Genomic DNA, 15,777 nt, shown 5'->3' on the forward strand with positions numbered 1-15,777 from the left:
AACAACAACTACAACTACAACAACAACAACAACATCTAATACAACAACTACAACTAATACAACAACAACTACAACTACAACAACTACAACAACTACAACTAATACAACAACAACAACAACAACTACATCTACTACAACAACTACAACTAATACAACAACTACAACAACAACAACAACAACAACATCTACTACAACAACTACAACTAATACAACAACAACTACAACAACAACAACAACATCTACTACAACAACTACAACATCTACTTCAACAACTACAACTAATACAACAACAACTACAACAACAACAACAACAACAACATCTACTACAACAACTACAACTAATACAACAACAACTACAACAACAACAACAACAACATCTACTACAACAACTACAACATCTACTTCAACAACTACAACTAATACAACAACAACAACAACAACTACATCTACTACAACAACTACAACTAATACAACAACTACAACATCTACTACAACAACTACAACTAATACAACAACAACTACATCTACTACAACAACTACAACTAATACAACAACAACAACAACAACTACATCTACTACAACAACTACAACTAATACAACAACTACAACATCTACTACAACAACAACATCTACTACAACAACTACATCTACTACAACAACTACAACTAATACAACAACAACAACAACAACTACATCTACTACAACAACTACAACTAATACAACAACTACAACTAATACAACAACTACAACATCTACTTCAACAACTACAACATCTACTACAACAACAACATCTACAACAACAACTACAACTACAACAACATCTACTACAACAACATCTACTACAACAACAACTACAACTACAACATCTACTTCAACAACTACAACTAATACAACAACAACTACAACAACAACAACAACAACATCTACTACAACTACAACTAATACAACAACAACTACAACTACAACAACAACAACAACATCTAATACAACAACTACAACTAATACAACAACAACTACAACTACAACAACTACAACTAATACAACAACAACAACAACAACTACATCTACTACAACAACTACAACTAATACAACAACAACTACAACAACAACAACAACAACAACATCTACTACAACAACTACAACTAATACAACAACAACTACAACAACAACAACAACATCTACTACAACAACTACAACATCTACTTCAACAACTACAACTAATACAACAACAACTACAACAACAACAACAACAACATCTACTACAACAACTACAACTAATACAACAACAACTACAACAACAACAACAACAACATCTACTACAACAACTACAACATCTACTTCAACAACTACAACTAATACAACAACAACAACAACAACTACATCTACTACAACAACTACAACTAATACAACAACTACAACATCTACTACAACAACTACAACTAATACAACAACAACTACATCTACTACAACAACTACAACTAATACAACAACAACAACTACATCTACTACAACAACTACAACTAATACAACAACTACAACATCTACTACAACAACAACATCTACTACAACAACTACATCTACTACAACAACTACAACTAATACAACAACTACAACATCTACTACAACAACTACAACAACTACAACATCTACTACAACAACTACAACAACAACATCTACTACAACAACTACATCTACTACAACAACTACAACTAATACAACAACAACAACAACAACTACATCTACTACAACAACTACAACTAATACAACAACTACAACTAATACAACAACTACAACATCTACTTCAACAACTACAACATCTACTACAACAACAACATCTACAACAACAACTACAACTACAACAACATCTACTACAACAACATCTACTACAACAACAACTACAACTACAACAACATCTACTTCAACAACTACAACATCTACTACAACAACAACATCTACAACAACAACTACAACTACAACAACATCTACTACAACAACATCTACTACAACAACAACTAATACAACAACAACTACAACTACAACAACATCTACTACAACAACTACAACTAATACAACAACTACAACATCTACTACAACAACTACAACTAATACAACAACAACTACAACAACAACAACAACTACAACAACATCTACTACAACAACTACAACTAATACAACAACTACAACATCTACTACAACAACTACAACAACTACATCTACTACAACAACTACAACTAATACAACATTAACTACATCTACTACAACAACTACAACTAATACAACAACTACAACATCTACTACAACAACAACATCTACTACAACAACTACAACAACAACTACAACTACAACAACAACTACATCTACTACAACAACTACAACATCTACTACAACAACAACATCTACTACAACAACTACATCTACTACAACAACTACAACTAATACAACAACAACAACAACTACATCTACTACAACAACTACAACTAATACAACAACTACAACATCTACTACAACAACAACATCTACAACAACAACTACATCTACTACAACAACTACAACTAATACAACAACAACTACAACTACAACAACTACATCTACTACAACAACTCCAACTAATACAACAACTACAACATCTACTACAACAACAACATCTACAACAACAACTACATCTACTACAACAACTACAACTAATACAACAACTACAACATCTACTACAACAACAACATCTACAACAACAACTACATCTACTACAACAACTACAACTAATACAACAACAACTACAACTACAACAACTACATCTACTACAACAACTCCAACTAATACAACAACTACATCTACTACAACAACTACAACAACATCTACTTCAACAACTACAACTAATACAACAACAACTACAACAACTACAACTAATACAACAACAACTACAACTACAACATCTACCACAACAACTACAACTAATACAACAACTACAACAACAACAACAACAACAACAACATCTACTACAACAACTACAACTAATACAACAACAACTACAACTACAACAACTACATCTACTACAACAACTACAACTAATACAACAACAACAACAACAACAACATCTACTTCAACAACTCCAACTAATACAACAACAACAACAACATCTACTACAACAACTACAACTAATACAACAACAACTACAAAAACAACAACAACATCTACTTCAACAACTACAACAACAACTACAATAACAACTACAACTAATACAACAACAACTACAACTAATACAACAACTACAACAACAACAACATCTACTACAACAACAACATCTACTACAACAACTACAACTAATACAACAACAACTACAACTACAACAACAACAACTAATACAACAACTACAACAACAACATCTACTACAACAACTACAACTAATACAACAACAACTACAACTACAACAACTACATCTACTACAACAACTCCAACTAATACAACAACAACAACAACAACAACAACAACAACATCTACTACAACAACTACAACTAATACAACTACAACAACAACTAATACAACAACAACATCTACTACAACTAATACAACAACAACTACAACTAATACAACAACAACAACAGCAACATCTACTTCAACAACTACAACTAATACAACTACAACAACAACTACAACTAATACAACAACAACTACAACTAATACAACAACAACAGCAACATCTACTTCAACAACTACAACTAATACAACAACAACAACTACAACAACATCTACTACAACAACTACAACTAATACAACAACAACAACAACAACAACATCTACTACAACAACTACAACTAATACAACAACAACTACAACAACATCTACTTCAACAACTACAACCAATACAACAACAACAACATCTACTACAACAACTACAACTAATACAACAACTACAACAACAACAACAACAACAACAACAACAACATCTACTGCAACAACTACAACTAATACAACAACAACAACAACAAATACAACAACTAAACTCAAACAGCTTACTACTATTATTACTACTTAATGACACATAATTATTACTGAAGGTCCTTTATACCTGATACAGAACTGAAACACACTGAATGACTCCGGTCCTTTATACCTGATACAGAACTGAAACACACTGAATGACTCCGGTCCTTTATACCTGATACTGAACTGAAACACACTGAATGACTCCGGTCCTTTATACCTGATACAGCACTGAAACACACTGAATGACTCCGGTCCTTTATACCTGATACAGAACTGAAACACACTGAATGACTCCGGTCCTTTATACCTGATACAGAACTGAAACACACTGAATGACTCCGGTCCTTTATACCTGATACAGAACTGAAACACACTGAATGACTCGAGTCCTTTATACCTGATACAGAACTGAAACACACTGAATGACTCCGGTCCTTTATACCTGATACAGAACTGAAACACACTGAATGACTCCGGTCCTTTATACCTGATACAGAACTGAAACACACTGAATGACTCCGGTCCTTTATACCTGGTACAGAACTGAAACACACTGAATGACTCCGGTCCTTTATACCTGATACAGAACTGAAACACACTGAATGACTCCGGTCCTTTATACCTGATACAGAACTAAAACACACTGAATGACTCCGGTCCTTTATACCTGATACAGAACTGAAACACACTGAATGACTCCGGTCCGTTATACCTGATACAGCACTGAAACACACATAATGACTCCGGTCCTTTATACCTGATACAGAACTGAAACACACTGAATGACTCCGGTCCTTTATACCTGATACAGAACTGAAACACACTGAATGACTCCGGTCCTTTATACCTGATACAGAACTGAAACACACTGAATGACTCCGGTCCTTTATACCTGATACAGAACTGAAACACACTGAATGACTCCGGTCCTTTATACCTGATACAGAACTGAAACACACTGAATGACTCCGGTCCTTTATACCTGATACAGAACTGAAACACACTGAATGACTCCGGTCCTTTATACCTGATACAGAACTGAAACACACTGAATGACTCCGGTCCTTTATACCTGATACAGAACTGAAACACACTGAATGACTCCGGTCCTTTATACCTGATACAGAACTGAAACACACTGAATGACTCCGGTCCTTTATACCTGATACAGAACTGAAACACACTGAATGACTCCGGTCCTTTATACCTGATACTGAACTGAAACACACTGAATGACTCCGGTCCTTTATACCTGATACAGCACTGAAACACACTGAATGACTCCGGTCCTTTATACCTGATACAGAACTGAAACACACTGAATGACTCCGGTCCTTTATACCTGATACAGCACTGAAACACACTGAATGACTCCGGTCCTTTTTACCTGACACAGAACTGAAAAACACTGAATGACTCCGGTCCTTTATACCTGATACAGAACTGAAACACACTGAATGACTCCGGTCCGTTATACCTGATACAGCACTGAAACACACATAATGACTCCGGTCCTTTATACCTGATACAGAACTGAAACACACTGAATGACTCCGGTCCTTTATACCTGATGCAGAACTGAAACACACTGAATGACTCCGGTCCTTTATACCTGATACAGAACTGAAACACACTGAATGACTCCGGTCCTTTATACCTGATACAGAACTGAAACACACTGAATGACTCCGGTCCTTTATACCTGATACAGAACTGAAACACACTGAATGACTCCGGTCCTTTATACCTGATACAGAACTGAAACACACTGAATGACTTCGGTCCTTTATACCTGATACAGAACTGAAACACACTGAATGACTCCGGTCCTTTATACCTGATACAGAACTGAAACACACTGAATGACTCCGGTCCTTTATACCTGATACAGAACTGAAACACACTGAATGACTCCGGTCCTTTATACCTGATACAGAACTGAAACACACTGAATGACTCCGGTCCTTTATACCTGATACTGAACTGAAACACACTGAATGACTCCGGTCCTTTATACCTGATACAGCACTGAAACACACTGAATGACTCCGGTCCTTTATACCTGATACAGAACTGAAACACACTGAATGACTCCGGTCCTTTATACCTGATACAGCACTGAAACACACTGAATGACTCCGGTCCTTTATACCTGATACAGCACTGAAACACACTGAATGACTCCGGTCCTTTATACCTGATACAGAACTGAAACACACTGAATGACTCCGGTCCTTTATACCTGATACAGAACTGAAACAGAGGGTAGTAGTAAGGCCCTACAGATGGTAGTAGTAAGGCCCTACAGAGGGTAGTAGTAAGGCCCTACAGAGGGTAGTAGTAAGGCCCTACAGAGGGTAGTAGTAAGGCCCTACAGAGGGTAGTAGTAAGGCCCTACAGAGGGTAGTAGTAAGGCCCTACAGAGGGTAGTAGTAAGGCCCTACAGAGGGTAGTAGTAAGGCCCTAGAGAGGGTAGTAGTAAGGCCCTGCAGAGGGTAGTACGTAAGGCCCATTACATCACTGGGACAATGTGACAAAAAACATTTGATTTGATTTGAGAATAAGGTCATTGGGAAGATCACTGTTCTAATTCCCTTCTCTTTCCCCTTTTCCCCCTCCTCCCTCTCCTCCCCCTCCTCCACCTCTTCCCCCTCCTCCCTCTCCTCCCCTCCTCCCCCTCTTCCCCCTCCTCCCTCTCCTCCCTCTCTTCCCCCTCCTCCCTCTCCTCCCCCTCCTCCCTCTCTTCCCCCTCCTCCCTCTCCTCCCCCTCTTCCCTCTCCTCCCCCTCTTCCCCCTCTTCCCTCTCCTCCCCCTCCTCCCCCTCTTCCCCCTCTTTTCCCTCTCCCTCTCTTCCCCCTCCTCCCTCTCCTCCCCCTCCTCCCTCTCTTCCCCCTCCCCCCCTCTTCCCTCTCCTCCCCCTCCTTCCCCTCCTCTCTCTCCACCTGTTTCTATCAGATGATAAACAGCCTCAGTATTCTGACCAGAATGAACCTTCGGAGATGATGGCTACCAGAGTGGATCGAGACGTGGTGAGTGTTTCCCACTGTCCGTCCGTCCAGATACCACATACTGATACCGTCTGTCTGTCAGTCCGTCTACCTCGCTCTCTGTGAGTCCGTCCAGATACCACATACTGATACCGTCTGTCTGTCAGTCCGTCTACCTCGCTCTCTGTGAGTCTGTCAGCAGAGTGTCGGCAGAGTCAGCAGAGTCAGTAGTGTCAGTGTGCGTCCAGGAATGTGTGTTTAATAGATCTAGTATCGTTGGAGGAAAGAAACTATCCGTTTGTTTCTTCAATACTGCAGACTGATGAGTAGTTTCACCTACAGGCTGATCTGGAGTCAGGTCTTCAGTCGTTTGTTTGGTTCTTCAATACTGCAGACTGATGAGTAGTTTCACCTACAGGCTGATCTGGAGTCAGGTCTTCAGTCGTTTGTTTGGTTCTTCAATACTGCAGACTGGTGGTTAGTTTCACCTACAGGCTGATCTGGAGTCAGGTCCTCAGTCGTTTGTTTGGTTCTTCAATACTGCAGACTGGTGGTTAGTTTCACCTACAGGCTGATCTGGAGTCAGGTCTCAGGTGATGATGAGATGCCATGTTCAGATGAGTGGAAACTAGTGTGAATGACAGTTTCAGACATATATAGGTGCTTCTAATACTAACCAATAGAACACGGCTGTAGTAACAACAAGGATACACCACTATTAGGAGCTGTAGATCAGTAGTATGTTCTGTAGTAACAACAAGGATACACCACTATTAGGAGCTGTAGATCAGTAGTATGTTCTGTAGTAACAACAAGGATACACCACTATTAGGAGCTGTAGATCAGTAGTATGTTCTGTAGTAACAACAAGGATACACCACTATTAGGAGCTGTAGATCAGTAGTCTGTTCTGTAGTAACAACAAGGATACACCACTATTAGGAGCTGTAGATCAGTAGTCTCTTCTGTAGTAACAACAAGGATACACCACTATTAGGAGCTGTAGATCAGTAGTCTGTTCTGTAGTAACAACAAGGATACACCACTATTAGGAGTCTTGGATCAGTAGTCTCTTCTGTAGTAACAACAAGGATACACCACTATTAGGAGCTGTAGATCAGTAGTATGTTCTGTAGTAACAACAAGGATACACCACTATTAGGAGCTGTAGATCAGTAGTCTCTTCTGTAGTAACAACAAGGATACACCACTATTAGGAGCTGTAGATCAGTAGTATGTTCTGTAGTAACAACAAGGATACACCACTATTAGGAGCTGTAGATCAGTAGTCTGTTCTGTAGTAACAACAAGGATACACCACTATTAGGAGCTGTAGATCAGTAGTATGTTCTGTAGTAACAACAAGGATACACCACTATTAGGAGCTGTAGATCAGTAGTCTGTTCTGTAGTAACAACAAGGATACACCACTATTAGGAGCTGTAGATCAGTAGTATGTTCTGTAGTAACAACAAGGATACACCACTATTAGGAGCTGTAGATCAGTAGTCTGTTCTGTAGTAACAACAAGGATACACCACTATTAGGAGCTGTAGATCAGTAGTATGTTCTGTAGTAACAACAAGGATACACCACTATTAGGAGCTGTAGATCAGTAGTCTGTTCTGTAGTAACAACAAGGATACACCACTATTAGGAGCCTTGGATCAGTAGTCTGTTCTGTAGTAACAACAAGGATACACCACTATTAGGAGTCTTGGATCAGTAGTCTCTTCTGTAGTTAATCACTACAGATTTAAAGTAAATGCAACATGTGATACAGTATGAGGCACTACCCTCCTCTCCCACGCTATTCTTTTTCGCCAAGCTTGGAAAATACACGGAGAAGAGATAAACAGCGACTGCTGTTGTAAAGGAAAGTCCTAGTGTTTTACACTGATCGACTATAGCAGCATCTCCAGCAACAACAACAACACAGCTGATGTTGAGCCTGGCAGCGACTGCTGTTGTAAAGGAAAGTCCTAGTGTTTTACACTGATCGACTATAGCAGCATCTCCAGCAACAACAACACAGCTCATGTTGAGCCTGGCAGCGACTGCTGTTGTAAAGGAAAGTCCTAGTGTTTTACACTGATCGACTATAGCAGCATCTCCAGCAACAACAACACAGCTCATGTTGAGCCTGGCAGCGACTGCTGTTGTAAAGGAAAGTCCTAGTGTTTTTCACTGATCGACTATAGCAGCATCTCCAGCAACAACAACACAGCTGATGTTGAGCCTGGCAGCGACTGCTGTTGTAAAGGAAAGTCCTAGTGTTTTACACTGATCGACTATAGCAGCATCTCCAGCAACAACAACACAGCTGATGTTGAGCCTGGCAGCGACTGCTGTTGTAAAGGAAAGTCCTAGTGTTTTACACTGATCGACTATAGCAGCATCTCCAGCAACAACAACAACACAGCTGATGTTGAGCCTGGCAGCGACTGCTGTTGTAAAGGAAAGTCCTAGTGTTTTTCACTGATCGACTATAGCAGCATCTCCAGCAACAACAACAACACAGCTCATGTTGAGCCTGGCAGCGACTGCTGTTGTAAAGGAAAGTCCTAGTGTTTTACACTGATCGACTATAGCAGCATCTCCAGCAACAACAACAACACAGCTCATGTTGAGCCTGGCAGCGACTGCTGTTGTAAAGGAAAGTCCTAGTGTTTTTCACTGATCGACTATAGCAGCATCTCCAGCAACAACAACAACACAGCTCATGTTGAGCCTGGCAGCGACTGCTGTTGTAAAGGAAAGTCCTAGTGTTTTACACTGATCGACTATAGCAGCATCTCCAGCAACAACAACAACACAGCTCATGTTGAGCCTGGCAGCGACTGCTGTTGTAAAGGAAAGTCCTAGTGTTTTTCACTGATCGACTATAGCAGCATCTCCAGCAACAACAACAACACAGCTCATGTTGAGCCTGGCAGCGACTGCTGTTGTAAAGGAAAGTCCTAGTGTTTTACACTGATCGACTATAGCAGCATCTCCAGCAACAACAACAACACAGCTCATGTTGAGCCTGGCAGCGACTGCTGTTGTAAAGGAAAGTCCTAGTGTTTTACACTGATCGACTATAGCAGCATCTCCAGCAACAACAACAACACAGCTCATGTTGAGCCTGGCAGCGACTGCTGTTGTAAAGGAAAGTCCTAGTGTTTTACACTGATCGACTATAGCAGCATCTCCAGCAACAACAACAACACAGCTCATGTTGAGCCTGGCAGCGACTGCTGTTGTAAAGGAAAGTCCTAGTGTTTTTCACTGATCGACTATAGCAGCATCTCCAGCAACAACAACAACACAGCTCATGTTGAGCCTGGCAGCGACTGCTGTTGTAAAGGAAAGTCCTAGTGTTTTACACTGATCGACTATAGCAGCATCTCCAGCAACAACAACAACACAGCTCATGTTGAGCCTGGCAGCGACTGCTGTTGTAAAGGAAAGTCCTAGTGTTTTTCACTGATCGACTATAGCAGCATCTCCAGCAACAACAACAACACAGCTCATGTTGAGCCTGGCAGCGACTGCTGTTGTAAAGGAAAGTCCTAGTGTTTTACACTGATCGACTATAGCAGCATCTCCAGCAACAACAACAACACAGCTCATGTTGAGCCTGGCAGCGACTGCTGTTGTAAAGGAAAGTCCTAGTGTTTTACACTGATCGACTATAGCAGCATCTCCAGCAACAACAACAACACAGCTCATGTTGAGCCTGGCAGCGACTGCTGTTGTAAAGGAAAGTCCTAGTGTTTTACACTGATCGACTATAGCAGCATCTCCAGCAACAACAACAACACAGCTCATGTTGAGCCTGGCAGCGACTGCTGTTGTAAAGGAAAGTCCTAGTGTTTTTCACTGATCGACTATAGCAGCATCTCCAGCAACAACAACAACACAGCTCATGTTGAGCCTGGCAGCGACTGCTGTTGTAAAGGAAAGTCCTAGTGTTTTACACTGATCGACTATAGCAGCATCTCCAGCAACAACAACAACACAGCTCATGTTGAGCCTGGCAGCGACTGCTGTTGTAAAGGAAAGTCCTAGTGTTTTACACTGATCGACTATAGCAGCATCTCCAGCAACAACAACAACACAGCTGATGTTGAGCCTGGCAGCGACTGCTGTTGTAAAGGAAAGTCCTAGTGTTTTTCACTGATCGACTATAGCAGCATCTCCAGCAACAACAACAACACAGCTCATGTTGAGCCTGGCAGCGACTGCTGTTGTAAAGGAAAGTCCTAGTGTTTTACACTGATCGACTATAGCAGCATCTCCAGCAACAACAACAACACAGCTCATGTTGAGCCTGGCAGCGACTGCTGTTGTAAAGGAAAGTCCTAGTGTTTTACACTGATCGACTATAGCAGCATCTCCAGCAACAACAACAACACAGCTCATGTTGAGCCTGGCAGCGACTGCTGTTGTAAAGGAAAGTCCTAGTGTTTTACACTGATCGACTATAGCAGCATCTCCAGCAACAACAACAACACAGCTCATGTTGAGCCTGGCAGCGACTGCTGTTGTAAAGGAAAGTCCTAGTGTTTTTCACTGATCGACTATAGCAGCATCTCCAGCAACAACAACAACACAGCTCATGTTGAGCCTGGCAGCGACTGCTGTTGTAAAGGAAAGTCCTAGTGTTTTTCACTGATCGACTATAGCAGCATCTCCAGCAACAACAACAACACAGCTGATGTTGAGCCTGGCAGCGACTGCTGTTGTAAAGGAAAGTCCTAGTGTTTTACACTGATCGACTATAGCAGCATCTCCAGCAACAACAACAACACAGCTCATGTTGAGCCTGGCAGCGACTGCTGTTGTAAAGGAAAGTCCTAGTGTTTTACACTGATCGACTATAGCAGCATCTCCAGCAACAACAACAACACAGCTGATGTTGAGCCTGGCAGCGACTGCTGTTGTAAAGGAAAGTCCTAGTGTTTTACACTGATCGACTATAGCAGCATCTCCAGCAACAACAACAACACAGCTCATGTTGAGCCTGGCAGCGACTGCTGTTGTAAAGGAAAGTCCTAGTGTTTAACACTGATCGACTATAGCAGCATCTCCAACAACAACAACACAGCTCATGTTGAGCCTGGCAGCGACTGCTGTTGTAAAGGAAAGTCCTAGTGTTTTACACTGATCGACTATAGCAGCATCTCCAGCAACAACAACAACACAGCTCATGTTGAGCCTGGCAGCGACTGCTGTTGTAAAGGAAAGTCCTAGTGTTTTACACTGATCGACTATAGCAGCATCTCCAACAACAACAACACAGCTCATGTTGAGCCTGGCAGCGACTGTCAATCTACACCTACATTACATTACATGACTTCATTTAGTGATTAACACAGGAAGTCTGTCTGTGGAAGTCTGTCTTTTAAACACTACTACTGTCTTCTCTTGCAGCAAATCCTGAACCACATTCTGGACCACATCGAGTTCTTCGTGACCAAACTGCAGAAAGCGGCTGAGGCCTTCAACGAGCTCTCTAAGAGGAAGAAATCTAAAAAGAACAAGAAGAAGGGACCCGGAGGTGGGTGTTGTAGTTCTTTAGATCTAGTTTGTAGTCCTCCTGGCCTGGTCCTGATCTTCATTCTACTGTACATGACCTCGTTACTGTTGGGTGTTGTAGTTCTTTAGATCTAGTTTGTAGTCCTTCTGGGCCTGGTCCTGATCTTAATTCTACTCTCCGTGACCTCGTTACTGTTGGGTGGTGTAGTTCTTTAGATCTAGTTTGTAGTCCTTCTGGCCTGGTCCTGATCTTCCTTCTTCTGTCCATGACCTCGTTACTGTTGGGTGGTGTAGTTCTTTAGATCTAGTTTGTAGTCCTTCTGGCCTGGTCCTGATCTTCTACCCTCCATGACCTCGTTACTGTTGGGTGGTGTAGTTCTTTAGATCTAGTTTGTAGTCCTTCTGGCCTGGTCCTGATCTTCATTCTACTCTCCATGACCTCGTTACTGTTTCCCATTTACATCAAAACAGGAAACAATTAGGAAAACAATTGATGTTGCTTGACTAGTGACTAGTGACTGTCCTACTGTATTACTGTATGTACTAGACTAGTGACTAGTGCCTATCCTACTGTAATACTGCATGTACTAGACTAGGGACTATCCTACTGTAATACTGAGTGTTACCTGTCATGTCTCTCTCTCTCCTACTGTAATACTGTATGTACTAGACTAGTGACTATCCTACTGTAATTCTGTGTTACCTGTCATGTCTCTCTCTGTCCACCAGAGGGAGTGCTAACACTGCGAGCCAAGCCTCCCACTCAGGAGGAGTTTGTTGACTGTTTCCAGAAGTTCAAACATGCCTTCAACCTGCTGGTAAGACACCAAAGATGAATGATGTTATTTCATATATACTTTAACTGTAAAAAAAAACATCTAACATTCTTTTACATTTGTATGTCTTTCCATGTCTCTCTCCTCCAGGGGAAGTTGAAGTCCCACATCCAGAACCCCAGCGCTGATGATCTGGTCCACTTCCTGTTCACACCACTCAGGATGGTGAGAGACAGACTGCTCTACTCTGTTATTCCATGTTATGTTCCTGTTCACACCACTCAGGATGGTGAGAGACAGACTGCTCTACTCTGTTATTCCATGTTATGTTCCTGTTCACACCACTCAGGATGGTGAGAGACAGACTGCTCTACTCTGTTATTCCATGTTATGTTCCTGTTCACACCACTCAGGATGGTGAGAGACAGACTGCTCTACTCTGTTATTCCATGTTATGTTCCTGTTCACACCAGTCAGGATGGTGAGAGACAGACTGCTCTACTCTGTTATTCCATGTTATGTTCCTGTTCACACCAGGCAGGATGGTGAGAGACAGACTGCTCTACTCTGTTATTCCATGTTCTGTTCCTGTTCACACCAGTCAGGATGGTGAGAGACAGACTGCTCTACTCTGTTATTCCATGTTATGTTCCTGTTCACACCAGTCAGGATGGTGAGAGACAGACTGCTCTACTCTATTATTCCATGTTCTGTTCCTGTTCACACCAGTCAGGATGGTGAGAGACAGACTGCTCTACTCTGTTATTCCATGTTATGTTCCTGTTCCTGTTCACACCACTCAGGATGGTGAGAGACAGACTGCTCTACTCTGTTATTCCATGTTATGTTCCTGTTCACACCACTCAGGATGGTGAGAGACAGACTGCTCTACTCTGTTATTCCATGTTATGTTCCTGTTCACACCAGGCAGGATGGTGAGAGACAGACTGCTCTACTCTGTTATTCCATGTTATGTTCCTGTTCACACCAGTCAGGATGGTGAGAGACAGACTGCTCTACTCTGTTATTCCATGTTCTGTTCCTGTTCACACCAGGCAGGATGGTGAGAGACAGACTGCTCTACTCTGTTATTCCATGTTCTGTTCCTGTTCACACCACTCAGGATGGTGAGAGACAGACTGCTCTACTCTGTTATTCCATGTTATGTTCCTGTTCACACCAGTCAGGATGGTGAGAGACAGACTGCTCTACTCTGTTATTCCATGTTCTGTTCCTGTTCACACCAGTCAGGATGGTGAGAGACAGACTGCTCTACTCTGTTATTCCATGTTATGTTCCTGTTCACACCACTCAGGATTGTGAGAGACAGACTGCTCTACTCTGTTATTCCATGTTCTGTTCCTGTTCACACCAGTCAGGATGGTGAGAGACAGACTGCTCTACTCTGTTATTCCATGTTCTGTTCCTGTTCACACCACTCAGGATGGTGAGAGACAGACTGCTCTACTCTGTTATTCCATGTTATGTTCCTGTTCCTGTTCACACCACTCAGGATGGTGAGAGACAGACTGCTCTACTCTGTTATTCCATGTTATGTTCCTGTTCACACCACTCAGGATGGTGAGAGACAGACTGCTCTACTCTGTTATTCCATGTTATGTTCCTGTTCACACCAGTCAGGATGGTGAGAGACAGACTGCTCTACTCTGTTATTCCATGTTATGTTCCTGTTCACACCAGTCAGGATGGTGAGAGACAGACTGCTCTACTCTGTTATTCCATGTTCTGTTCCTGTTCACACCAGTCAGGAGGGTGAGAGACAGACTGCTCTGCTCTGTTATGCATGGTTAAGCCAGATTCCACTCCACTCCGTCCCCACAACCTTCCAGGTGATCCAGACCTCTGGAGGGTCAGAGCTGGCTAAGAGCCTAGGAGTTAGTGGTGAGGGTTAGGGTAATGGTTTAAGAGCCTAGTAGTTAGTGGTGAGGGTTAGGGTAATGGTTTAAGAGCCTAGTAGTTAGTGGTGAGGGTTAGGGTAATGGTTTAAGAGTAGTTAGTGGTGAGGGTTAGGGTAATGGTTTAAGAGCCTAGTAGTTAGTGGTGAGGGTTAGGGTAATGGTTTAAGAGCCTAGGAGTTAGTGGTGAGGGTTAGGGTAATGGTTTAAGAGCCTAGTAGTTAGTGGTGAGGATAATGGTTTAAACTCTTCTCCTCCAGGTGATCCAGACTTCTGGAGGGACAGAGCTGGCTAAGAGTCTAGTAGTTAGTGGTGAGGGCGTGATGTTAATGTTTTAATAGCCTAGTAGTTAGTGGTGAGGGTTAGGGTAATGGTTTAAGAGCCTAGTATTTAGTGGTGAGGGTTAGGGTAATGGTTTAAGAGTCTAGTAGTTAGTGGTGAGGGTAATGGTTTAAACTCTTCTCCTCCAGATGATCCAGACCTCTGGAGGGACAGAGCTGGCTAAGAGCCTAGTAGTTAGTGGTGAGGGTTAGGGTAATGGTTTAAGAGCCTAGTAGTTAGTGATGAAGGAGAGGGTAATGGTTTAAACTCTTC

The 15,777-nt window shown here is 41.8% G+C and overlaps 1 protein-coding gene across 1 annotated transcript in view; it reads left to right on the forward strand.

The window, feature by feature from the left end:
* The window catches only part of eps8a (epidermal growth factor receptor pathway substrate 8a), a 183,205-nt gene that overhangs the window by 135,318 nt on the left and 32,110 nt on the right, over positions 1-15,777 (forward strand). Inside the window, 4 exon segments of the mRNA XM_036956775.1 lie at positions 6,937-7,010; positions 12,387-12,513; positions 13,221-13,309; positions 13,418-13,492. Of these exon segments, the coding sequence (XP_036812670.1) occupies positions 6,937-7,010; positions 12,387-12,513; positions 13,221-13,309; positions 13,418-13,492 (365 nt within the window).

Source organism: Oncorhynchus mykiss, chromosome 21, assembly GCF_013265735.2.
Source record: "Oncorhynchus mykiss isolate Arlee chromosome 21, USDA_OmykA_1.1, whole genome shotgun sequence".
Taxonomy (NCBI): Eukaryota; Metazoa; Chordata; class Actinopteri; order Salmoniformes; family Salmonidae; genus Oncorhynchus; species Oncorhynchus mykiss.